General features: G+C 39.8%; 1 protein-coding gene across 5 annotated transcripts in view; it reads left to right on the forward strand.

Annotated features, from left to right (window-relative positions):
• GLIS3 (GLIS family zinc finger 3) overlaps positions 1 to 24,870 on the forward strand; it is a 498,554-nt gene that overhangs the window by 455,393 nt on the left and 18,291 nt on the right. For all 5 annotated transcript variants that reach the window (XR_012506358.1, XM_074361627.1, XM_074361629.1 and 2 more), the window contains one exon: positions 13,628 to 13,800. Coding sequence is in view for 4 of the 5 variants with exons in the window: in XM_074361627.1 (XP_074217728.1) it covers positions 13,628 to 13,800 (173 nt within the window). In the remaining variant the exon portion in view is untranslated. The remainder of the gene's footprint in view (positions 1 to 13,627; positions 13,801 to 24,870) is intronic.

Below are 24,870 nucleotides of genomic sequence, written 5' to 3' on the forward strand. Positions count from 1 at the left end.
GCCAGTGGTACTTGATGACAGTGGCTTCCCATAAGAGGAACCCAGCGTCTTTGAAAATGTTAATTTGTTAGGTTTCATAGTAATTCCGTTATACCAGAGAAAACAAACATTAATGGGAGTCCCTTTTTGAGATGGAGAAATCTTGCAATCCCAAGAATAAGTCAGCTGGATTTGTGCCACTCATTTTGTCCAAGAGCTTGTCAGCTGCCTCTCTTCATTCTGAAGAAGCCCACAAACACAGTGAGGCGTGTAGTACAGGTGACAGTTTAGGGGGCTTCACCACAGTGGAGCGACATGTAAAGGGCTGGCTTCCTCTGAGCCCTCACTCTGAGCCAGAGAAGACTGAAACAAGGAAAAGATGTGGTCTCCTTGGGGAGTATACAGTCTAGTTTAGGGATCAACAGCAAAGAATGTTAGGAACAATTGTTTCTGTGAAAGCAATCAGAATACCTTAACCAAATAAGGAATATCAGTTTCTTGACTCTGTATCGAGTGTTGGGAAGCCTTACTAGTTCACATCCATATTAGATGTGATATTTCTAGAATTCTTTGTATGTGCAGTCTTTCTATGCCTCTGAGTAACCGGGGCTGGTCTTCATAGATATCATTTTCTAATTCAGTATTGCGAGCATACTGTAGCTTTCCTGGATGCTTCTGGGTTAAAGATAGCAATTGTTTTCTACATAATGTCTCTCTTATTCTGTACATTTCTTCATCTCTAGTCAAACCAGCCTGCTCACTGACTTAATTTCATTGTTTCTGCATCTTAATTCAGGATCTTCTCCTACCTAAAGATACAATAAGGATCTCCTCTCATTGTTTTATTCTTGACTAAATGTTACCAGCCTGGAGCTTGGCCTAGTTCTTGACCCAGAAAGCCTCCTTGCCTCTTGCAGCTTCCCAGTTAAATCCCTGGGTTCTTATTATCTGTTTCCTTTATTTTCCATTTCTCAAATGTCCACTTGCTAACTGTACTATTAGTTCTCCAAGGGAAGGAACCTAGTGTTTCCTGGTACCCTCCAGGGTTCCTGTGCTGTCATTCACAGTGGTAGATGCCTGGAGGATTTGACAAGGGAAGTGGGCCAGTGAGGGGAGTGCCTGGGAAACATGAGGTCATTGCCAACTCCCACTGTCCAGGTGGGAGCTTCCTAGAAAGGATTAGCCCACTAATTCATTGGTTTTGAGGGTGGTGGCCCCGATTTTCAAGGCCCTAGCATCTCATATAACCTGCATACTTCCATACAACACATAGTTGCTCTAATACACCTATTCATGCCCACATACACACATTGCTAGGAGTCTCTTGCCATCACCCATTGCTGCGGTTCCCTTGGCTTTCCTGTGGTCTTCAGTACTAGAAGCTTGATATTAACTGTTCTCTCTTATTTGCATCTGTGGTATCTGAACAGCTCAAAACTAAGCCACTGTTTTGCTGTCCTTTCCTCTCCAGGACTTTCTAAGCAAACAGGGACACTGATATCTTCACCTACTCAGCTTTTCCGTACACACACACACACACACACACACATTACACATAATCTCTCCTCTATCTTTTTAATCTTGTATTATACAATCCTAAGCATTGTATAAAATGTTAAAGTTTATCAAAATCTGTCCTTGCATTGGGGTTCATTCATTTAATGAGTTATTCACTCAGCTGGTATTTGGACATGGGGCAGTGTACTGAACACTGAGGATATAGTGGTCAACAAGACTGACAGGAGGAGGCCTGCCATCTCAAAGCATCCAGTCCTCTGAGAATAACCAGGTCAATAAGTGATCATAATTGACGATGTTATGAAGGGGTGCTATAGGAGGCTGGGGAGGCACACAGAAAAGGCACCTAACCCAAAATTAGGGAGGGGGGAATAGAAGAAGAAATGTCTCTCTGAAATCTGGAGGTCTGTAGGACCCAGCTAGGCAATACTGTATGTACAAAAGCTAAGAGTAAAGAGAACAGGGATGAAGCTTTAGCAATAAATACAGGAGGAGCCTCAGGAATTGCATCAAGGAGTTTTGGCTTTATCTTGAGGACAGGGATTTGTATGTTTGGCCAAGAAAGGTACCCTAGTGACTCTGACATACATTCCAAGGGCTCCATATCCTATTACCCACCCAGAAAGAGTTCAGAACTATTCTGTGCCCAACAGAAGAAGAAATGATGAAGAATGTACAAATGCTTTATCTGGTCCTCAAGCAGGCAGAGACTGTCCTTTGAACATCCTAGACTGATAAGGCAACACAAGGAGTTTGCTGTTATTTTCCTTTTTTAACACAATTTGAAGACAGTTTTTTCCCCCTAGAAATTCCAAGCTTGTATTTTATATAGTCATGACCTATAAAGAGGATTTCGAAGAGTCAGTGTCAAAAAAAAAAAAATTACCTGCAAGTTAGAGACAAAGTGACAAACATCTGACAGTTAGAGCTGTAATATCAATAACTTGGCCTCACTTGTCCTACTATATCAGAGGAGCCTTGGGTATTATTAAGAGGTGTCCACATTGCTGTGTGTCATAATTTAGTTGCGGTGTACCCAGTGAGCCCTGCTCTGTGAGGCTCCTTGATGTGTATTACAGACACTTTCCCACATGTATAGAAAGATAACCTAACTTATAAGAAAACAAATAAGTATTGGCCAAAAAACAAAGCTCATCAATCTTTATCATTGAACTAACTGAGAAAAGCCATAGTCGAAAAATAAATATAAGCCTCAAATATCCATTTTTGCCAGCCTGTGTGTTGGTATCTACATCGTCCTCTGTTAGAGTCTATAGATGAGATGCTCACCTAATGCCATGTGATCAGAAGCATCATTCTTTCTTTTTGGGCTTCAACATTTTCTGTTCAGAAAACAGTTACCACTTTTATTATCCCATTAAAGGGGTCAGTTTCTTTCTAGAGAATTGACTCCCACAAATATTCAAAATTAAAAGAGGTGGGGTCCAAAATGTATCCCCTCCACACACATCTACTTGAGGATTGCTGAATGCAGTGAACTTTGTTCCTGATGTTGATGCTGTGAGAATGAAGAGGCAGAACTTCCAACATCCTAGCTTTGAAAATGGAGATTAGAGCATTGGGTCTTAGACTGGAAAAGCTTTGGGTCCTTTTCCTATTTTGTTTTTTTTTTAAATCTGTGGAAAGTTCCTAGTACTTCTTGATGTTTATTCCAGGACAGAAGAGTCCACCAGTCTTTAAACTTCTTAAATATTGATTCATGACCATAACCATGCTTTATCCTCAGTGGAAAATATTAATTGATTGATTGGCCTTTGGAATGACCTTTCTTCTCACAGAGATAACTCTCTCTACTAATAGCTTCTTATAAATATGCCACCCTGATTTACTCCTCAGAGTCACACATACAGAGAAATTGGGGATATTTGTTACTTTCTTCTTACCTAATAATTGTGAATTGCTCCTTTGGAAGAAAAAGAAAACAACAACAACAAAAAAGCATTGCTGAACTAGCTTCCCTAGTCTTCTCTGATTAGCTGCAATTTAGATATCTGTGTGGTCTGCAAAAGTTTTATGAGCATTATTTTCAGAGCCCAGTAAATTTCTTGATAATGGAGGAAAATAATGAGCTAAGTCTACGTGGCTATCTTCAATTTACATTAAAAGCCTCAAATGCCTAGGAGTCAACTTTCATTCCTCCCTTTGCCCAAACCCTCTCACTATTAACCTGTAAGTCCCCTTAGCACTATCTTCAAATACATTTTAAGCCTCATCAGCCTTACTCCTCCAACCCTGTTCACTACTATCCTCTCCCTTCTCAAGTAAATGGAATGTAAATGGAGTCACTGAGGATTTCCTGGTCACATCTGTGTTCCCACCATACTAGGAATCAAATCCAAACTCTTTTTGTAGTCTACATGGCCCTCTATGGTCTGGCCTTAGTCAGATTCATTTACCACTGCTCCTCCTGCTGTATCTGCTCCAGCCGCAGTGGCTTTCTTACTGCTCCTGGAAAACCCCAACTCTACTTGCCTCAGGGCCTTTGTGTTTGCTGTTCCTGAAACCTGAAATGTACCTTCACCAGAACTTTACATGACTTGTACCTTCATTTCTGGTGTCTGTGAAAATGTTACATCCTCAGAAAGGCCTTTTTTGACCACTCTGTCTAAAACACCCCCTCTCCAACCTCACTCTATTCCTTAATTTTTCTTTATAGATTTAACACTCCCTGAAGTTACACTTTTTGTTCACTGATTTGCTTACATTCTACTAGCATGGAAGCTCCCCAAGAGCAGAGACTGTGTCAGGCTTACAAGTAACTTTTTCACCACCCTCACCCTCTCAGTGCTTGGCTGGAGGTAGGGAAGGGGCACCTGAGAAATTGTGTGGAAAGAATGAATGTTTGTGAATGGAAGTGAGGACTGTGACTGTGATTCCTTTACCATCTCCATGAAAGAGCAATAATCCTGAGCAGGTGATTGTTGCTCTTCCATCTCCCCATTCTCCTCTGTGTCACTTCATGGCAGAGCAAGAGACATTGATGTGAGCATGTGTGTTACTCTACCAAACAACTGGCTTGACTTGTTCAAATATTTTCCCATATATTTTTAATTTTGAAATGCACTGTTTCTTCGTTTTATACTATTACAAGCACACATCACAAACAATCTATTAGAATGTCTGTAAAAGGAACTATAATTTTTAAGTGCCAGTGAAGTTGTTCACCTCTGAATGCCAAATCAGCCATCTTTATTTTGTTCCCACATTCCAAACAAATCCACCTCATGTGAAGTCCGAGATGATGTTTTTTTAGTCCCCTTGATTTTTCAGTCAGGAAAGTGAGTCATGACAGTAACAAGGCTTTTAAGGTAACATCGGATTTTCGTTTCTTGCAACCTCCGCTTTATTGCATTAGCATGAAGCAGCCTGGGGTCCCAGCTAACGTGTAGCCTTCAGTGTCTCCGTGTGTTCTTTTTGCATGCTTGCTCTGAAACAGCAGGTCATGCGGAGCCAGAATTCCCAAAGTAAAAGCACACAAGCCATTCTGTTTTCAACTCAGACATCCACATATTACAAAGTGCTTCATCTCTGACATAGAAAAGGCTGTTCCAAAGAAAGCCTCTGCTTAATGTTTTGACAGTGTGATCTGGAAATCAACTTCATTTTTTCCCCTTCTCAGGTGGAGACACCTGGAGAAACTGGCTGCTAAAAGACTGTATGTCTTTTTGCAGGTGAAGAACTGTTTGTTCATTAGTGATGAGGAGACCATAGAAGTGAGCAGAAACCAAGAGACAAACTTCTTTGGAGTAGTCTTTTTGCCTCCTTTTCTGAGAAATAGCCTTGGTTGCTTCTCTGGTTGCAAGGAGAAAATTTTTTCTGTTTTAATCATCTTCCTCAGAGTAGATGGTTGGAATCATTCTCTTGAATGAGATATTCTCTCCTTAGAAACAGAAATTGTAGTTTCTGGAAAAATACTATATTCAACTAGCCATTTGCACCAATTAGACGAAGGTACCATCTACCTGGACAGAAGAATTGGCACAAAGTTGGGAGCCATGTCTCTGGGACAAGTGGTCTGTTCATCAGAGTATTTCTTCAACAGCAACAGCCAAAATTTATGACTCATCTTTGCATAGTACTGGATGGGGTGCTGGAGATACAAAGTGGTAGCAAACATCTGAGGATCTGATGTTCTTTCCATCTATAAGAGCCAAGAGTCCTTCTCTAATTGTGACTTCTTTTAATATATACTGTTTCTTTTAACTCATTTCTGTAGCCAGTTGAGTCTCATCTTCAAGAGAAGATACAGGAAATTCCTTTTTTGGTTACTACAAAAATCACCTGACATCCTGCAGATAGAGGAAAAAAAAAAAAAAGCACTGGTAAACAGCACGTGTTTTACTGACCAGACCACCGCCCAGCTAGTTTCTTTTTCCAAATTTATGGATTCTATTGATTTTTGAGGTCTCACTTGGCAATGGCTTCCAAGGGACCTGGCCATACTTGGCAGGAGTACTGCATTTGAAGTTAGTTCTGAAAGTTCTGATGTCGTCAAGAGACTCGTGTTTGCAGTTTGAGACTGTAAGAAAGGCATGGAAGAAGCTGGTTTTTATCTACCTATACCTCTCCTCATATTTAGACAAAAATAATACCTTTTTTTGTCATTTCTCATTGCGCATTCTCATTACACTCTCTTCGGAAGGTTCTCCTTTCATCTAATGCATTCCTATTGCAAAGCAGACCGAATTCTGTGCCTAACACCATGCTGAACAAGACAGTCTTCCCTTTGGCACAGGACCAGGAGTTAACCCCCTTGCTGTGACCTACTCAGAGCTGCCCCTAAAGGATGATATCATTACAGAATTTTTTTTTTTCACAGCAGAACTTTTGACATCAAATGTCTGAGACCACTCTGGATAAATTTTCTTCCGGTTGACGCTTTTTTGTAAGAAGGATTTGGCAGAATTAAATTTTTCCTTCCTCTCTCCCCATCATGTCAGATTCTGAAATAGACAAACAACTGAGTCACAGCCAATTCTGTAGTCAAGATCTTCCAAAAAAAAAAAAATGCTCTTGGTTAAATGTGTCCTGCATAATTTCTGTAACATATCCTGGATGTCCTCTCCTCCTCCCTTTGCATTTTCACAGGGGAGAAACTGTGTGATGCCCTGGACCCAATTTCAGTAAATGCGAGGAAAAAATACGCTTCTTTGCCTTGGGCATTGATTACTTTGTTTTCTTGACTTACAGTTTACTCCCTAAACCCAAGTGGAGTAACATTCCTCCAGAACGTCATCCTTTCTCCTTCCCACAAACATTCATTATGATATATATGTGCCTTCTTTATAAAGCCTTGGTGATCATTTCACCTATAGCCAACTTCACAGCCCTCATTTTGTTGTGCTCTGTGGAAGCTCAGGCGATCATTTTTGAGTCTTAGTCTTGTCCTACGGGATAAGTGTTTTGCAGTTAATATTGACCCAGACTCTTGCAAGGAGAGAGAAACACTAAGCCCTTCCAGGGGATGGATTCAGCTCTTTGACTAGTTTGGGACAGAGTCCTCAGATGGACATACAGCTCTTGGCCTGCTTTGGTCCTGCCCAGATGGACAGTGTTGCAACTACCCACACTTCCCCAAGGCCGTTTCTTCATTACTAAAAGCTGGTCTTGATTGTCTCAGAAGCAGAATTCAATTTGCAGTTCCCCCAGTAACGTGCTGTGATTCATTCGGGGACAAATCTGGACTGAACTGAGTCCAAGTGTCTCTTTTGTGAGACAGAAGGGAAGTATAAGTAGATACTATAGTCACCCAGATGAGTCAGCCAGGAATTCATGAAGTGATTCATAAATCGTTATAAAGACCACTAAAGTCTACTAAAATGGAGCGCTGTCTGGCTGTACAAAGTGGGGTATTATCATTGGGGGGTTTTTTTAGATGTTAAATCAAATGTGAAATCCTTAAAACTGTGCTTTTCTTTTTAGGTTTTGAAAAGGATTCCTTTTTTCCCCTTCTGCAGTCAGCCAACTGCTAAAGCCATTTTTCATTGATTAGTTTTCACAGATGAATTTTAAAACCACTACAGATGATACCCCACAATTCTTCGGGGGAATAAAGAATAGCTCCCCAAATCCACCACAGACCAGTTTCTATTCATTATTTCTACTCCCTGGCAGCAAATCAATAATATTTTTCACGTGAATACAATGAAACAAGCTGTTAGGATGCATTCTTCCTTCTTTGGGAGGTCTATAACCCCCATGGAAGAATGAGGCAGCGGGGTAGGGGTAGAGGGGACTATCCAAAGCACATATCAGCCAGCATTTAATCTAGTTGATCATGTAAACACCTCTTTTCAAAGTGTTAACCCCCAAAGCAGTGCTAAAAACACACAGTCCACATGGCTTGCTAGCACTGCTTGCGTATACAGTACAAATGAAGAAAAGTGAGACATATTTATAGCATGTGTTTGACTTGTAATGCAATCTATTAGTAAATTTTGTTTGAAGAAATACAATTGTTAGTTGACATAAAAATACTTTGGATTTATAGACAAGGGAAACAGTGCAACTGAAAGGAGTTATCCAGTTGGAAAGTCTAAAAGTATAAGCCTGGCTTGGGCAAAGAGAACCCCAGTTTCAAACTGAGCACATTCACCAGAGCAAACTGGAAAACACTCACATTGTCAAGTTTCTTCAAGGCATAGGTTACTGATTCCCCCTTCCCCATCAGCTGTCTAGTAATGAGGATCAAAACCTCAAACACCCACAAGAGTCCTCATCCATCCCCCCTCACGCCATCCCTCTGCCTTGCTTTCCGTCTTCACTGGAGAGCATCTTACCTTATTGGGATAAAGCAGGGTCTGGAGAACTAGCTTTGTGACTTTGGGAAATAATTTCATGTCTCTGGGCCTGCTTTATCTCATCCAGATGAGATGGTGCTCCACTGCCCTTCAACTTGAATTATGATTGTATGGATTTGTGAGCTCAGGATAATTCATTGGGAAAGCCAGTACTAAAAAAAAAAAAAAATGAGACTCTTATAGGAGACCACAACTAACTGCTCCTAGAGCTAGAAAGTTAGCCAGATGAGTAAACGCCTCACTTTCTTTGAGCTTCCTTCCATATCTGAATAGTCAAGGGAGAAAAGAAACCTAAGATTTTTTTATTTTTAGAACTCCATAGATATTCTAACATAGTACTCTTACATAACTCTCAAGCATTGGGTATATTTTAATGTCAGGGATACCTTAAATGTACATTCTATTTAAAGCAGTCATTCTATGAACGTGTATTGATCATATAAAAAGTGTCAGACATTCACTGTCTAAAGTACTTTGATATCTGAGTTCCCAATTTAAAATTGTTTACAGTCCACCCCCAACTCGCCCCGTCCATTCTTTATTTTTCTCTACAATACTCATTTCTTCTAGCTCAATACATAGTTTGCTCATTTAAATTTGTTCATTACCTGCCTCCCCTCACCAAAATATAAGTTCCACAAAAACAGAGATGTGAGTTATGTGTTGCTCTGTCCCTAGTGTACCCAGAGTACTTGGTTGGTGCTCAATGAATACCTCTCAAGTGAAAAAATGAATACGTTATCTCAAATTCTGTGATCCCCAGTAGGTGTCGAGAGTATCTTTATTTTGTACTTGAAATCAAGGCTGGGAGAAGTCAAGAAATTTATTCGGGATTACCCAGCTAGTAAGGGATGAAGCCAGAATCCAAACCCAGGTGGGCCTGACTTTTAGTCCATCTGTCGTCTGCGACATCCATCTGCTTCTCCTGCCATTTGCAGTTTTTCTGCACAGGAACCTCACCAGCTTTATGTGTTTCAGTTGGGATCTACTCTTCTACAAACAATGTAAGATTAAGTACTAAATTTACGGGAGAGATGACCTGTTTGCTTCTGGCCCTCCTCACAGCAAGGTTTGGAAGCCAAGTGTGAAGAGAGGGTGGTAGTAGGGCCGCAGAAGGGTAGGAGCATAACCAAGGAAATACTCCTAAGTAATCAGACGTTTTCTAAGGTGTGTATAGATAAATATTTGCAGAAACCTTCCTAAGTTTTTTTTTTTTTCAGATCTTTTATGGGCCCTTTAAAATCTGTTTCCTTCTCTCTCTCTCTCTCTTTTTTTTTTTTTTTTTTGGCAAGCCATTGAACCATGGCTCATGCTAAGGTTATATAAACCCCTCTACTAAATGAGTGGAAATGGTTGACTCAGTTCTCTGGTTTGCTTTTGTGTGATCTGTTTCTGATAAGCAATGATTTTTTTTTTTTTAATTCTAGTCTGTTGTGTGCATTTTTACATAATAATCTTCTATTGTTTCAAAGAAGTATTAAAGGCCAAGGAAGAGACTGGTAAACTATGTCAAATGAAATCTGAAATGTCAACTGCGGATCAGCAGCTGGGGGACAGAGTCGGACCTAGAAATTTCAGACATTCTGTCTTCTGGCTGTAACTCAGAATGAATTAGAGTGATGTCATCTTGTTCTGACATAATGGGGGAATTAGATAGTCCATAGGAGAAAAATTATAAATCACTACAATTTATAGTCAGCATCAAAATGGTTTGTTTATTTTAGCATCAAAATTTTTAAATTCACCTTCTTTGGATTTAAAAAAAAGCTTTCTCTTTTGGGCAGAATATTCAGACCATATTCATTTGAGGTATGTGTGTGTTAAGAAGACTAGGTTGGAAAATAGGTGACAACACTGAGAAAATGGGATTCTGAATACCCCCATCCTACTTTCAGTAACAATCAGAACATTTAAGTTTTGCTTAGTGAGTTTTTGTTTAAGTGTGCAGGGTTTTTGTTTGCTTGCTTGCTTCTAGAGTAAATGGCCTCAAACTACTCAAGTTTCTTGAGTTCTTTTGGCTTTTTAAAAACGTTCCTGGCATGTCTCTTGCTATGACTTAGTGATTGTTTTTTGTTGCTCCCAGGGCCTTGCCTCTAACAGTAGGCTTCTCTTTCACCTTGTCCACTCCTCTCCTGCTCCCTCATCCCTGATTCTAATTTGCTGTTTCTACTCTACTGTGAGCTGGTTAACAACTAAACAAGTTTATAAAAATTAAATTTAAATTAACGGGGAGATTGTGAGAGCCTTCAGTGAAATAGCATGTAGTGTTTTTAGGCAGTAACAAATTGATTCTATGCGCTGTACTTGAAAATCAGTCACATTTATGCACTCATTTCTTACACTGGACTTTTAAGTGCTGAATTCTTGTTTATCTCTTTGTTCCTGGCAATTGTCTGGATAATCAAGATCACATTTTATTACTTTTTCTCTTTTCTCTATACACGTAAAAATTAGAATTTTTCTATCAATTCTTTTCTTTCAAATCAAAGACTACTTTAGGTGTACATTTATTTTGTTTAGAATAGTTTAAATTTTCATTAATACTTAATGTGGCATGACATACTATATTTTGAAAGTATATTAACTTTATACTATATAATCTTATTTATTTGAATAACATGGGGAAAAATCCAGTCTGAATTAGCAAAAAGCAAAATGTAGAGCCAGTCGAAGGCTCAGTAAATACTGTTTTATTCCTCCCAGGTCTCTGAGATAAACGATGCTAAAATCTTGAGGTGTATGTACTTCCACATTTTTTTCTTCGCTCAACATTGTTATTACATTAAATAATATATAGAGCATGGCCAGGGTTTGAAACTTGTGTGAATGAATAGATAAGAATGATTTGTAATAAGCATATAATTATATGCTCTCTAGATAGATACGTACAAAGACATATAATTTATATGTAGATAAATAATCTAAATATAGATATAAGGACCTGTTACATGGAATTAACATTCTAGATGACACCTAAAATGCCCAACTGAATTCTGTTCATTTAGTTAGTTGAATACGCCCTCTGTTCATAGCTAGTAATCATAATTCACCCTATAGCCCCATCATCCCAAATTATAAAAAGAGAAGGTTTTATATTGCTGATAATCTTTGCCTCCTTCCCTTTCCCCATACACATTTTCTACCCTTTGTTAATCAAACCTTTGTTTATGAGTCAGACTTACTGTGGTGTAGGGGAGGGAGTTGTGAAACAAAATTGTTCTCCTCCATCAAGCTGATGATACCAGGGTCATACTTCTCAACACTGCAGCTTGCCCCATCCACACATCTCTGCTCTTGTCAGTCCTCAACAGAAAGGGAAAGTGGCAGAAGTACCAGAAGTAAAGACTGAAAAACCATCGAGAGCATGTTACACCTTTTATTTCCAAATTACTAAATATCATACCCTCCTAAAAAAAAAAAACAAAACCAAAATTGAGGTGCTGGCGATGGCTATTCAGTGATGACATAGGTTGCTTTCCTATTCAAATCCACTCCTTTCCCTCCCTGGAGATCTGCCCACAGGATCCAGTGTTGGTATGTAGTGTGGGCTCCTTCCAGAAGTCTGTGACCCCACAGTTACTCCTCCCTCTCGCACAACCTCGGAGTGACCTGTGACACACAGTGAGGACATGTTCCCCAAGAAAATAACCTCTATACAGGGAATCATGACATATAAGTTTTTTACTAGATGTTCTCAGGACAGTGCCAGGATTCATGTGCTATGTTTTTTCTCAAGGCCATTCAGCACATCTTTTCAGGCTAATTCCAATTCAGATGATGTGCTTGGAAAATAGGTATTTACCAGGCACAGGACACTCAGATACTATTCTCTTCCAGCTGAGTGGAGATAAAAATTTTTGATTGAGCAGGCATCCTAACCCAGCTAGTTGGTTTAAGCCTCCTCTGACTTCTCTTCTCCAGAGGTTAACTAGTCCAAATCCTCCCTGCTTGGTTCCTACATCACCTCCTTACATAGTCTCATCAGACCTCAGCAAGGGGTGTGCAAAAAGAAATGGGATTTCATCTTACTGCAGCAATACAAACGTAGAAGCTCTGCCTTGTTAAATACTCTGGTTCAAAACATTGCAAATTGCTTGATAAATTTGACTGGTTCATCCTCCCTTTGATTATTTGTAGCCCAACAACACAAAAAGCCCAGCAAAACAAAGGGACCTGTTTTTATGAAATAAGTGGTGTATACAGACAGCACCATTTACACGTTAGAGTAAAACAAATCCTGTCTTTCTACACAGCGTAAGAAATGGCCTATTGAAAGTTTTCAATGTACTGAGCCTTTGGGGAGACTAAACACTTCACTGCTGATAAAGCTCCTCCCACATTACTGTGATGCTTCCTCTCACTGCACTGACAGGGTCCCTGCTCCTTTCTCCACCACACTTGCACCAGCCCCCTACTGAACTGGCAAATCAAGTATCATTTTGATAGTCTATGGTCATTGCTCAACTTGAACATTGTTCCCATAAGTATACTTCAAGGGAAATTCAATGTTCGAAAGTATAAATGGTCATTTTAAACCTAATGAGTCCAATTCTGCCATTTTTCCTTACGATTAGAAGATCAATGGCTAGTTATCCATTTTATATCTCAGGTTAGTTGATGATGTCACCTTATTTAAACACCTGTATGTCCTCCCTCCAAAACTACCAGTAGTCTTACTGTGATTGGCACTTCTGACTGCAAAAGATGTCCCACATTGTGTTCCTGTTACACCCTGGGCAATGTTCTTTGCAAGCACAGAACCCACACAGATCTCTTGGGTTCTGGATTTCAAACCACACTCAACCTTTGAGGTTTAAGTTAATTTATTCTTAGCAAAAGAAAATGTATTGTAAAGAGAATAGGATTAGAGAAGCTTATAATAAAGTCTTGTAACACTTCTTGGACCTCAGATGTGTCTTACAGAACAAAGTGTTTATGAGCTAAGTGTAAATGAATAAGAAACATACAGATCAAATTTCCCCTAAAATGCAAACGGGTATAAAAATTAGCGGAAAGGGGGCCTGGCAAAAGATATGCTTTGAATTTCACCAAACCCAGAGTATTTGAAATATACTTAAAGAAAATTGACAAACTCAGACTGTGACTAGATTTTCCCTTTGTTTATGTCTTTTATTCCTTCAGTATCTCAGTTGAGAAGTCAGTGGTTAAAAATGGGAGAGAAAAGTCAAGATTTTTTTAAAGAGCTTTTTGTCGCGCTTGTACAGCCAGAGATTTAGAATTTGAAGGGTTTGTCTTTGCTTGTGCTATTTTACGTCTCTCATGCTTCCTTTTATAATTGTTTTTCTTAGGTTTGCACCTTCTGCTCCATCTCCTCACCACATCAGCCCCCGGAGGGTTCCAGCTCCTTCAATAATGCAAAGAACACAGCCTCCTCATACCCAGCAGCCCTCAGGATCACACCTGAAGTCTTACCAGCCAGAAACAAACTCTTCTTTTCAACCAAATGGAATCCATGTCCATGGTAAGCAAGTAGCTGTCAATCCCTTGAGTTTTGAAAAGTGATGTTGTGCTGTTCCTTTTAATCAAGTGTCTTAGTTACCTGTTGGGGATTTCAGATGTTCTGTAGTACACCACCAGGCTTTGGCTCTTATGACTTTCCTCTAAAATTTCACACTTACTCAGCATGACATCTTGCAGTATTTTCCTGCTTTGACCCTAAGATGGTATGACTTACGACACCCCCGAGTGGTCAGCCCAAGGTGATGATACATTCACTGACCCAGAGCTTTTAGCACCTCACGGATAGACCCTAACCACAGCATCTTGTTTCTTAAACAATAAACAGTGTGAAAGGGAACAATGGAAGTCCTCTTGCCCATGCATACCTCTTCTCTCACAGGTCTCTGCCCTCATTCCCATATGCCCAGGTCCCCTCCATCCCTCAAGCCGCAGATGGAATGGCCCTTCCTCTCAAGCCTTTCCTGATCTCCTTTCTGGACATACTCTCTCCTGGCTCCAAACTCTGATTGCATATCACGTGTATTTCTGATACTACCTGTGCTCTCCCTCCCTTGTAATTTACTTCTCTGTGAGTAAAAGTTGTCTTCACTTGTAATGTATAAACTTCTTTCTAAAGTCAGAATTTTCTGACCCATTGTTCTTTCTCTTAGAGAACTTAGCACAGTTCTTCACATTTTGTAAGACACATAGATGCTTGATAGGTGCATGGCTGAAGAAGAGGAGGGAAGGAAGGCGAGAGAAATCATGATATGCAGATCTTGTGTTTAACCTAGAACGTGCACGGAGAACTGATTTAGCTCAATTTCTTTTCTTTACTTAAACCAATTTTGTTGACTTTGGCATATGTCTTAGCAAACACCCCTAGAAAGTTATGTTGTCAAATCATATAGATTCAAACAATACAAAGCCTTTTACTTTCTGGGGACAGACACCTATATAAGCAAAGGGATACTGTCCATTTAAACTGAGAGTTTCAGCTCCTGAAAAATACGAGTCTCCTCCATCTGTCTCTCGTTGATTCCTGAATTTGCTCCGTATGAATTATTACTTGAAATTAATGGATAGTGTCCCCAAACAAATCTAAATCAGTATTCAAGCTGAGTGCAGACAAGTGTGAATAACTCCCCAAGATGGAAGAATCAAGCAGTGCTACAGAGTTTGGTTTGGATGAGAGCTTCAAAGAAGGGTCTGGACAGCCGAAGTGGAGACAATGTGGAGACAATGGCAGGCTGTTGGAAGGGAAGGATCTTGGAAAGCCCAGGGCCACTGGCTCTGGCGCAAAGTTCCACCCATGTCTTCTCCCCTCTCCCTGAGAACAGTCACACAAGCACCCTGTTCCCCAACAAAACTTTGGCTTCCACCATTTTGGGGGCCTATGTTAATTTTTTACCTTCTTCTGACAGTAAGTTTCTTCTCAAGCATTAGTTATGTGTTTATTCAACCAAGAAATATTCGCTGAGTGCCTACTATGCATAAAGCAGTGAATGTGTGAGAAAAGGAGACTCCTCACCATGGCAAGGAGCTTGTCTAATGTTGCGGGGGATCCGGGTGCTGTGAAGCCACCTTTACCTGCAGGTAGGAGGCAAACAACATGAGTTGGGGCTATGTAGCATATAGAATAGGTCACAGATTCTAAGACACACGATTTTTACCTTCATGTTTTAACATTGCTGAAATCTGAATGTATCTCAGTCAGTGGCATCATATAATTGGCAGTGATTTTTCTTTCTGGTGCTATATAGAACAATGGAACATTTTATAGTCAATGGTGTCATAGTTCCAATGAAACGCAGTATAACACACTTTGATTACAACTGTGAAGCACATTTTAAAATTTAAAAAATTAACCTACATGTAGAAAAAAAATTGGAAGGAAATTCTCCAAAATCTTAACAGTTTTTTTTTTAAATCATAGTGGTAGGATAATGGATGTTTTTTGTTCTTCTTTTTTCTGCTTTATGAAGAAATTTTAAAAGAGATTTTGGAATTAGACCGATTTGAATGCAAATACCAATCTACTCAACTGTACGACTCTGGACAAATTATTGAACCTCAGTTCACTTCAATTAAATGAGGGGAGTCTTACCTACCTTCTTTCTTCAGTTGTTATGAGGATTCGACAAGAAGAGTACCTGGCAGAGTGTAGGAGCTTAATTAATTTAAGCCTCTTCCTTCTATTCCCTTTTCTTTATTCGACTCTTTCAGAATAGGAATAATATTTGTAGCCTCAGGGCAAGCATAATACTTGGTGCAAAGTAGGCATTTAGTGACTATTACTGAATATGTGATTGACACTCTCTCATTCAACCGAAGAACAGTGAAACAAGAAGACACAGAAAATGGGACCTGCCTTATCATTTTTGCCCTACCTCTTGGTGAAGGAGTCTTCCATATTTCTCTTTTTCAGTTGAATACTGAATATTTTGTCAACTTGAAATTTTGGTTTTTTTTTTTTTTTAACTTTCACTTTAATTGTTAAAAACTCCCATGGCCAGTGAGAAACTGCTAATAGTATTACTGACCCTCCCTAGTTGGTCACTATCAAGGGTCCTTCTGCCCAGTGCCGTTTGAGCCATAGAACGAGACTGAGTTTGGTTCAGAAGTAAAGGAAAGCTTTATTCTTTGATCAAAGAATGAAGAGGTGCAAACTCAAGCTCTAGAGCACACACTGCTCTGGAAAGGCTGTAAGCTGGGCTGCTTTATAGGGTTCTGTTATACAGAGGGAAGGGCAGAGTTCTTGCAGGTCTGGTGCAGCGTTTCTGTGCATGGCATGCCATCCCCGTCCTGAATTGCAGTGTCGTGCTCAGTGCTTATGCACAATGCACGCCAAGATGAAGGGTGTGGCACAGCAGCTCTGCACTGGGAACTCTAATCCAACATATTAGGTGCAAGGCCCCCTAGAGGCAAATGAGACTAGACTCCGCACAAAAGAAGAGGTTTTACCTTATCACCTAGATTCCATCTTATTTTTCCTGGGGACCGCAGTAGACTTTACCAGTGACAATAGCAGCTGTAAAAATAAATACATATGACAAGCCTTTCTGGAAGAGACCAAATTAGTTATGCAGTTTGGGAAATTATGATTTTCTACTGGGAAGATGGACAAGTGCCCACAGCGATGAGCTTGCAAAGAGGGTGTCCATGCATTAGCACCTGGGCCAGTGCTAGGAATTATGGGGTAGGGATCCAGATGCAGCCTCACTTCCTTCTCCAAGCATTTTCTCTGAAATTGCTTTTCTGAAACTTTCTGGATAAGAGCATTTCTCATCAACTACTCCCTAGGATAAGAGACAAATTTATCTAATATTTTTCAAGTGGGTGATACAGTGCTGGGAGTGAGAGGAGCAGAGACCCTCTAAGTGAGTTGCAGTTACTGACCACGCCTTTCAGCTCTGGGTGGACTAGTTTGCTCAATGGTATTATATAGCATCTTGGTAACGAGGAACTTTATCCCCAATAAAACTAGATTTTTAAAGCCCCAAGCAGTGTCAATTTTGCTATCACGTAGCTACGGTGAATGTTTGTTCTTTCTTTCAAGAAGTTCATGGCTTTAATGAGCATCATCACCCCCATCCTCTCTATGCTCCCTGCGGTAGGTAGAGGTCAGAGGAAAATGTCATCACTGTATTTTTAGAGATGGGAACTGAGACATAGAAGAATATAAAGTGTACAGGCATTGCTGCCTTGGTAAAAGATACGGGCATCTTTAACAAGAAGTCTACATTTCCAAGCCACATTCTTAATCTACCTGTTTCTACATCCAAGGCACATCAAAATAAATATGCATTTATATCTTTCCATGGAATATACACTTGTATGTAGATGCTGCTGCATCACATGGAGCCATGAAAGACTGGTATTCAGAGGGTCTTTGGTCTTACAGATAAAGAGAAAATGAGGTCCATTGGGTATCGTTCATGCCTTACTAATTGATACAGAGCTTAGATGTTGTGTGCTTTATGTATATATTTATTAAGAGGTATTTTGTAAAAGGCATACTTTGAAAAGATTAATAACACTGCTTTTCAACTTCTCTTAACTAGCAGGTGACCCAGGACCAGAGCTCAGTTTTGTTGATTCTGCATCCACTCCATCCATTCACACTGCCTTCATTAGTAAGGTGGATAAGGTGTCATTTCTTTTAATGTTTGAATGCTGATAGCATTTACAGGTCTCTGTTTGGGGAGCATCTCCAAGGCAACTTCTTAGTACCTTTTAGTCTTTTATTTTAGGTGTAAACATAAGGACAACTCATTCCAATCATGTAAGCTTATTCCCCAGTCTTTTCTTTCTCTTTAGGACCATTCTCTTGTCCAGGCAAGCTTCAGAATTTTGCTTGGATTAGTTGCCTGAGAGTTGATATTTGTACATTTTGTTGTGGTACTAATGGATGATTTCTTTTTAAATGCCCTATTCACTCCAGGCTGTTAGAATGCCATGGGAATTCCTAGAACAGTATTTTCACAATCGTCCTGCTTCTGTACCCATCAAAGAGAGGCCAAGTTCAATTCACCAAGTGTTTACTGGTCACCCACTTTTGCCAGGCAAACATGAACATCATCTAATCAGTACCCAGAGGCCACTTTATTCAGAGGATGGTGTCAGGGAAAGGGTCGTAGAAATGACTCGTGAATGAGGTTCTGAAGATAAATAGTTGATTGGATAATGCAAGTGGGGAGATGCATTCCAGGCAGACAGAAGCAAAGTGCACAGGCAAGAACACAACTGACAGCATGGGGTGTATCTGGAGAGAAGAGCCAGAGGCAGTTTGTGTGTGGCTGGGATACCCAGGTTAAGCAGTGGAGTGGGGCAGAGGGAGAGGAGGCTGAGGAACCAGCCAGGCCAGCTCCTAAAGGGATTTGGGGCCATGCTACGTGTAATGCTACCAAGTGAAGAAGCCAGCTGGTATTTTAGGAAAGTCAGCTAGAGCACTGTGTAGAGAATGAAATGGGAGAGGTAGGAACATTGTATCTGTAGACTGAAAAAAGAATAATGCACAACTTGAAAGGTGAGAACTGTTTTATTGGGTGGACTTTCTGGGGACTTAAGCCCAGGAGAAGGCCTGTCAGGTAGCTGTGATGGACTGTCTGAAGAAGTCCTAAGGGAGGAGCCAGGATATATAGGAGTTTTTGCAAAAAAAAACAAAAAAACAAAAAAAACAAAACAAAACAAAACAGAAAACCCCAGGTAGTCAGAACATCAAAAGATTACTATTAATTTAAGACAACTAGACATCTCAAGCTAATGAATTTAGTGCTTTTCTCTGGGAAGATGCAAAATCCGGACTTACTGAAATGATTCCTTTAATATGCACCATAACTATCTAGGATCAGTATCCTGTTCTTCTCCATCCTGGATCCCCTCAGGGTGCACCATTGTGGGTAGTTGTGGAAGCTGATGGCTTGATTACCCCAACATCCTTAGCTTACCTATTGGGCAGACAATATTCTTCATCCACATTTTTTTAAAAATCCATTTTTATATATAGTGGCTAACATTTACAAATGTCAAACCCCCATATGTATCCCTTCCCACCCTGTTTCTGTGGTAACCATAAGATTGTTTACTGTCTGCGAGTCTGTTTCTGTTTTGAAGATGAGTTCACAGTGTCCTTTTGTTTTCTTTTTTTTTTTAGATTCCACATATGAGTGATATCATATGGTATTCTTTCTATTTCTGGATTACTTCACTTAGAATGACGATCTCTAGGTCCATCCATGTTGATGCAAATGGCATTGTTCTTTTTCATGGCTGAGTAGTATTCCATTGTATAAATATACCACAACTTCTTTATCCAGTCATCTGTCAATGGACATTTGGGTTGCTTCCATGTCTTGGCTATTGTATATAGTGCTGCTATGAACACTGGGGTGTATGTATCTTTTCGTATTAGAGTTCCCTCCAGATATATACCCAGAAGTGGGATTGCTGGATCATATGGAAGACAGATATTTTAGTGCATTGCCATGCTTAACAAAACTGAGGTTTTGTAATAATGTTTGTTGGATAAACACACCACAGGGTCTGCCAAACATTCTCTGGAACAGTTTTCTAATCTGTGAAATGGAACTATCTTGCAGATCCATTCACACTGATTGCTTGTTGGAAATCAGTGGTAGACCATAGAGGCCTATTTCTGAGTATTCTGCCCCGTTTTATGCCCATTCCCCCCAGTTCTCTTAGGTTTCTCTACTTTCCGCTGCTTGCTCTTATTTTCTGTCCGGGGTTGTGAGTAGCCAGCAAAAAGATTTCCATTCTCCATGATCCAGTCGTTAGATTTCATTAGGAAATCACCATGAAGCTGTCTCCCCAGCCTGGGCCATTGATATCAGGGCAGCAGCAGCAGCAGGGAGTGGGAGCCTTCCCTGTTGGTCCTGGCTCCTGTGGTTCATAAGCTGTCTTTCTCATGATTTAGTGTGCCCTGCCTGCAGGCCCTAAAGAAGCAAGCCAGTCACTCCCAGACAATAGTGGCATTTTCCCACCTCAGTGTGGAGCAATAAGCTTGTCAGTCCAGTTCGGATTGACTGCATCTGAAAACAAAAGATTTCCAGACACCAACAGGTCTCCAAGAACAAAACACATTGTAAATGGCTTGTCCTACTGAACAACCAAATCATCTTTCAAACTGAAGAAACCTCAGAGCATTGATATTTAAATAGAATGAAGTGGCAGGTACCAGTTTAACTTCTTCCTCTGTGTTGGCTGTTTACTTAACAGTGATTGTGCAATGGTCCTTTTTCAGAAGAGTCTTACGGGCTACAGCCATAACTGATCTCATTTCTGGGGGCTTATAGTGTTAAATGTTTAAAGGTTATTTTTTTAAAGGCAAATTGTAGAGACAATAAACATACTCCCCCCAACAGGAAATTTAGTCACATCTGCATAAGTGAGGTTGTGAAATAACTAGGCAGTAAGTCTGGAAATTGTCTTGCTTAGAATTTCAGCATGTGTCACAACTTCCCCTTGAAATCTCAGGAAGACAAATGAGGTTGAGTGCACATCAGCAGTGTAACAGTCTTCACTGAGGAAGTTATGACGTATCCACAAGGAGGAGTCAGTGATTGTACTGCATGTTACTCTGATGTTATTAGCTGATGTTATCATCAGCAGTCATCATCAGGATGTATTTTTGGAATCACCCGGGATGTTATTAATGCTCGTATAGTACTAGGGAATGATGATTAGGACCAGGGAAATTCTTACTCTTATGTATTTAATTACTACAAAATTATCCCGAGAGCAATTTTACATAACTAGTACTTGGTAAATTCTGACAGTGTGCTAATTCTACAAAAAGAAAGTTAAATTTAAGTGTATGTATGGGTCTAGTCAAAATTTCAGCTTGTTGAGTTTTGTGGGAGGGGTGTTAGATGGTCATCAGTCACAAGAGCTGTTTGATTGATTATGGAAAGCTGAACTGTGAATAATTATACATGTAATTAAGCATCTGCACACATGCACACACACTCACAGATTAAACCCATCTATCTGTAAGGATATTAAGATGACAGAATGAGCTACATCACTAAATTCTAAGTTTCCTTGAGACAGGAACTGTATCTTCTCACAATGTTTGTCACGTGATAATGCTTAACAAAAGTTTATTGAATAAATATGAATGAATAAAAAGGGGAGGAGGACAGGGATTTTTGCTCATGGCTTCTTAAACTGATCGATGGAGCCAGCCCTTGGCAAAATTGCGACTTAGAGTCAAGTTTTCAACGCTCCTCTTTTCTCTGGGCACTTCCTTCTATTTTCCTGTGCCTCTCTTTAGCTATCTAGTGCTTACCAGTTGCCTGAGACCGCTCTCTAGAGGAAATAGGGCACTGTCCTGACTCACTTAAACATGAAGGTAAATTTAATACAGTACTCCTCCTTAGGGGTATTTACACACCTGGCACTGAGCGTCCACTACGAGTGAAATTCTGAGCAGTGGCAGCCCTATGGGAGAGGTATTTTGAGGCATTCCCAGGGCACGTAGGGGCAAGTCCTTTGTTTTCGAAAGAACTTTTCCGTTTTCTAAACGTTCATAGCCACTAGCTTATGTACCTCATAATTAGGTCATTTTATCTCAGAAGACGAGATTACCAAAAGAGGAAATCGCGACTTGTCCAGGGTGATACAGGAAGAGAAACAATGAGCTGTAGAAAAAAGTAGATAAATAGACTTCGGGGTCAGGCAGATCTGAATTGGCATCTTATGAGCAAGTCATGCAATGTCCTGAACCTCAGTTTCCTGACTCTTATTTTTATTAAGTGTAGTCAGTGTACAGTATTATGTTAGTTTCAGGTGTACCACACAGTGGTTTGACATTTGCATGCATTATAAAATGATCACCACAAGTCTAGTAACCATCTGTCCCCAAAGTTTTTACAGTATTACTGACCATATTCCTTATGCTGTATATTACATCCTTGCGACTTTTTGTACGACTGGAGGTTTGTATCTCTTAATCCCCTTCACCTGTTTCACCGACCACCCTCCCCTTTGCAAACCACGCATTTGTTCTCTGTATCTATAAGTGTGCTTTCATTTTGTTTTGGTTTTAAATTCCATATATAATAAGAGAATAGTGATACCTCTCTTTCAGAATTGGTATGAGAATGAGAGAAGACGCCAAGCCTGCAGTAATGCTCAGTTACTTAGAGCTATTGTTATTATTGTTGTTGTTATTTTTCTATTGATCTACCAGATTCTGGTTCCACTGGATACTCACAGTAACATTAATAAAAATGTTAAAGTACCCTAGTCTCCCAGGTGAGATTGAGAGATGAAGCACCTTGCCCCAAGTCACATACCTAGTGAGGATCAGAGCTGGTTTTATAAAGACAGTCTGACCCCAAAGCCCACACTTATTCTCCTTCATGATGGTGCCTGTAGTTACAGTACTATGGAAGCTTTTAGTTACATGGGAATTATTTTTGTGTGAAGGTTAAGTGTAGAACCATTAAAAATGAGGTTCCTTACAGGGCTCAAATTCTGCTGGCAATACAGCTACTATGATTCAGGAGACAAAGAGATTTCCCACCAACCGCTTGCCTTGTGTATTTGCATACTAATTGCTGAAAATGTTTGCCTTTCTTTTTTTTTTTTTTCCTGTGTCAGGCAGTATGGTGAATGCTTACAGTGCCCTTTCTCATTAGTTCTCAAAACAACCCTATAAAGAAAGCATTGTTTATTCCCATCAGATGACAAATCCGAATCACCAAAACATTAAGTAACTTGCCCACGATTTCTTAATCTTGAAATGGTGGATCTGGAAACTACACCCAGGACCATGTGACAACTGGGTCTGCGCTCTTAACCAGTGAATGTGCTGCCACGGTCCCTGTGGGGAAGGAAGCGCTCACTCTCTGATTGGCCCCAGTGCTGTGACCGCGCAGGGGCGTGTGCGCACGTGTTCATTGTCTCATGTGCTGCATTTGCTCAGGCGCATGTGTGCTGGGGGACACTGTTTGGAAGCCTGATTACTAAATCAACAAACCAGGGTTACTGGACTCTTAGCACACGTTCCTTAAATGTAGTCTTTAACTCTTACTGACTTTTTAAATTAGAAAAGAAAAGATTTACCTGTTCCTTTTTTTAAAGGTGCTTAGGGTACGTAAGCCATTTATAAAGAGTTTAAACTGCTTTCCAGCCTATACTCATCTTAGTTTCCCTGCCCAAAGGTAATGACTATCAAGGTTACTGAGTATTCTTTCAGACCTTTTTAAATGCTGTGGAAAATGAAATATATATATGTATATAGGGACGTACATATACATGTGCCCTATTATAAAAATGGACTCATATTCTGCATTTTATTTTATGACTTAGTTTTTTTTAAACTTAAAATATATGCTTTTGCTTTCTAGGTCAACACATATAGATCAACTCCTTTTTAAAAAAAATTATATAGTACTTACAGAAAGTCATCATTTTTTAGTCATTCCACTGTTGAAAGACATTTGGGGTTTTTTTCATTTTTTGCTTTTATTAGCAATGCTGTATCATATCTCTTTATGTATATATGTGTGTTTACACAAGCACTCTGACACACACACGTCTATGTATGTATCTTTACATACTTCTTTTAGGAAATACTTCTGAAAGAGAAATTGCTGGACTGACGGCTGTGCACATTTTAAAGATGGACAGGTAATGTCATCTACGAAGTCTATACCAATTTAGACTCTGACCAGCAGTGCCTTAGAGTGCCCATTTTCCCGCCCTAGATGTCGTCAACCATTTTAATTCTTGCCAATTTGTACAGCAGAATTGTCTTGATTTTTCCCTTGGTTAGTGATGTGATTGACCAGTTTTTCCTGTTTTTGTTGAGCTCTGAAGGTAATTTAGTTATAATGGGGATTAAGTAACAGGAGCTGCTACTTGGGTGTTTCTATGATTTATTAAGTAGTTTGTTTGCTCTTTCACCTGCCAGGCAAGTTGTGTCACTGGCAGTGTGACAGTTTGTTTTCTTAATTGGAACTCAAATTGTAGTGAGGAGAAAGGAAATATCCAGGAAATTTCTGGTTTCTTGACTACTGTGACTTCTCAGTCAGTTAACTTTGAAACTTCCATAGAAAAGTGTTTAATGAACATTATTTCAGATTTAGTGCTTTTTCATTCTTTGGGGGAAGCAGTGACATTTTTTCCAGAAGCAAATGTTTTGTCTTGTATCTGAAACTCATGAAGTTTAGCCTCTAGTGAATAGAGCTCTTAAAATCAAGTTAAATATTTTCTTATAACTCTATTTTAGGGGCTGCTCACTTCAACTCTTCAGATCTGAACATATTAATGACAATCTGTGTCTTGTAATTTTTGTATTTTTAGTTGGCATTTTCCTTGTAAATATGATAAGCAACTGATGGTTTAGAAGAAAAAATGTGAATAGCTTTGGTTGGAGTTTCCTTAAAGGGAGGAAACCCCATACGTTATCAGGAACATCTGTGTTGCTGGTAACAAGACCACTGTGTTCATAAAACAGAACAACAACAATAAAACAATAGAACTGGCTTGATCTGTGCCCATTTAGATCGTCTGGGCTTAGCCCATGTAGCAAAACTATCCTAGTTCCCTTAGAATTTCTAGA

Source organism: Camelus bactrianus, chromosome 4 (genome assembly GCF_048773025.1).
Source record: "Camelus bactrianus isolate YW-2024 breed Bactrian camel chromosome 4, ASM4877302v1, whole genome shotgun sequence".
NCBI lineage: Eukaryota > Metazoa > Chordata > Mammalia > Artiodactyla > Camelidae > Camelus > Camelus bactrianus.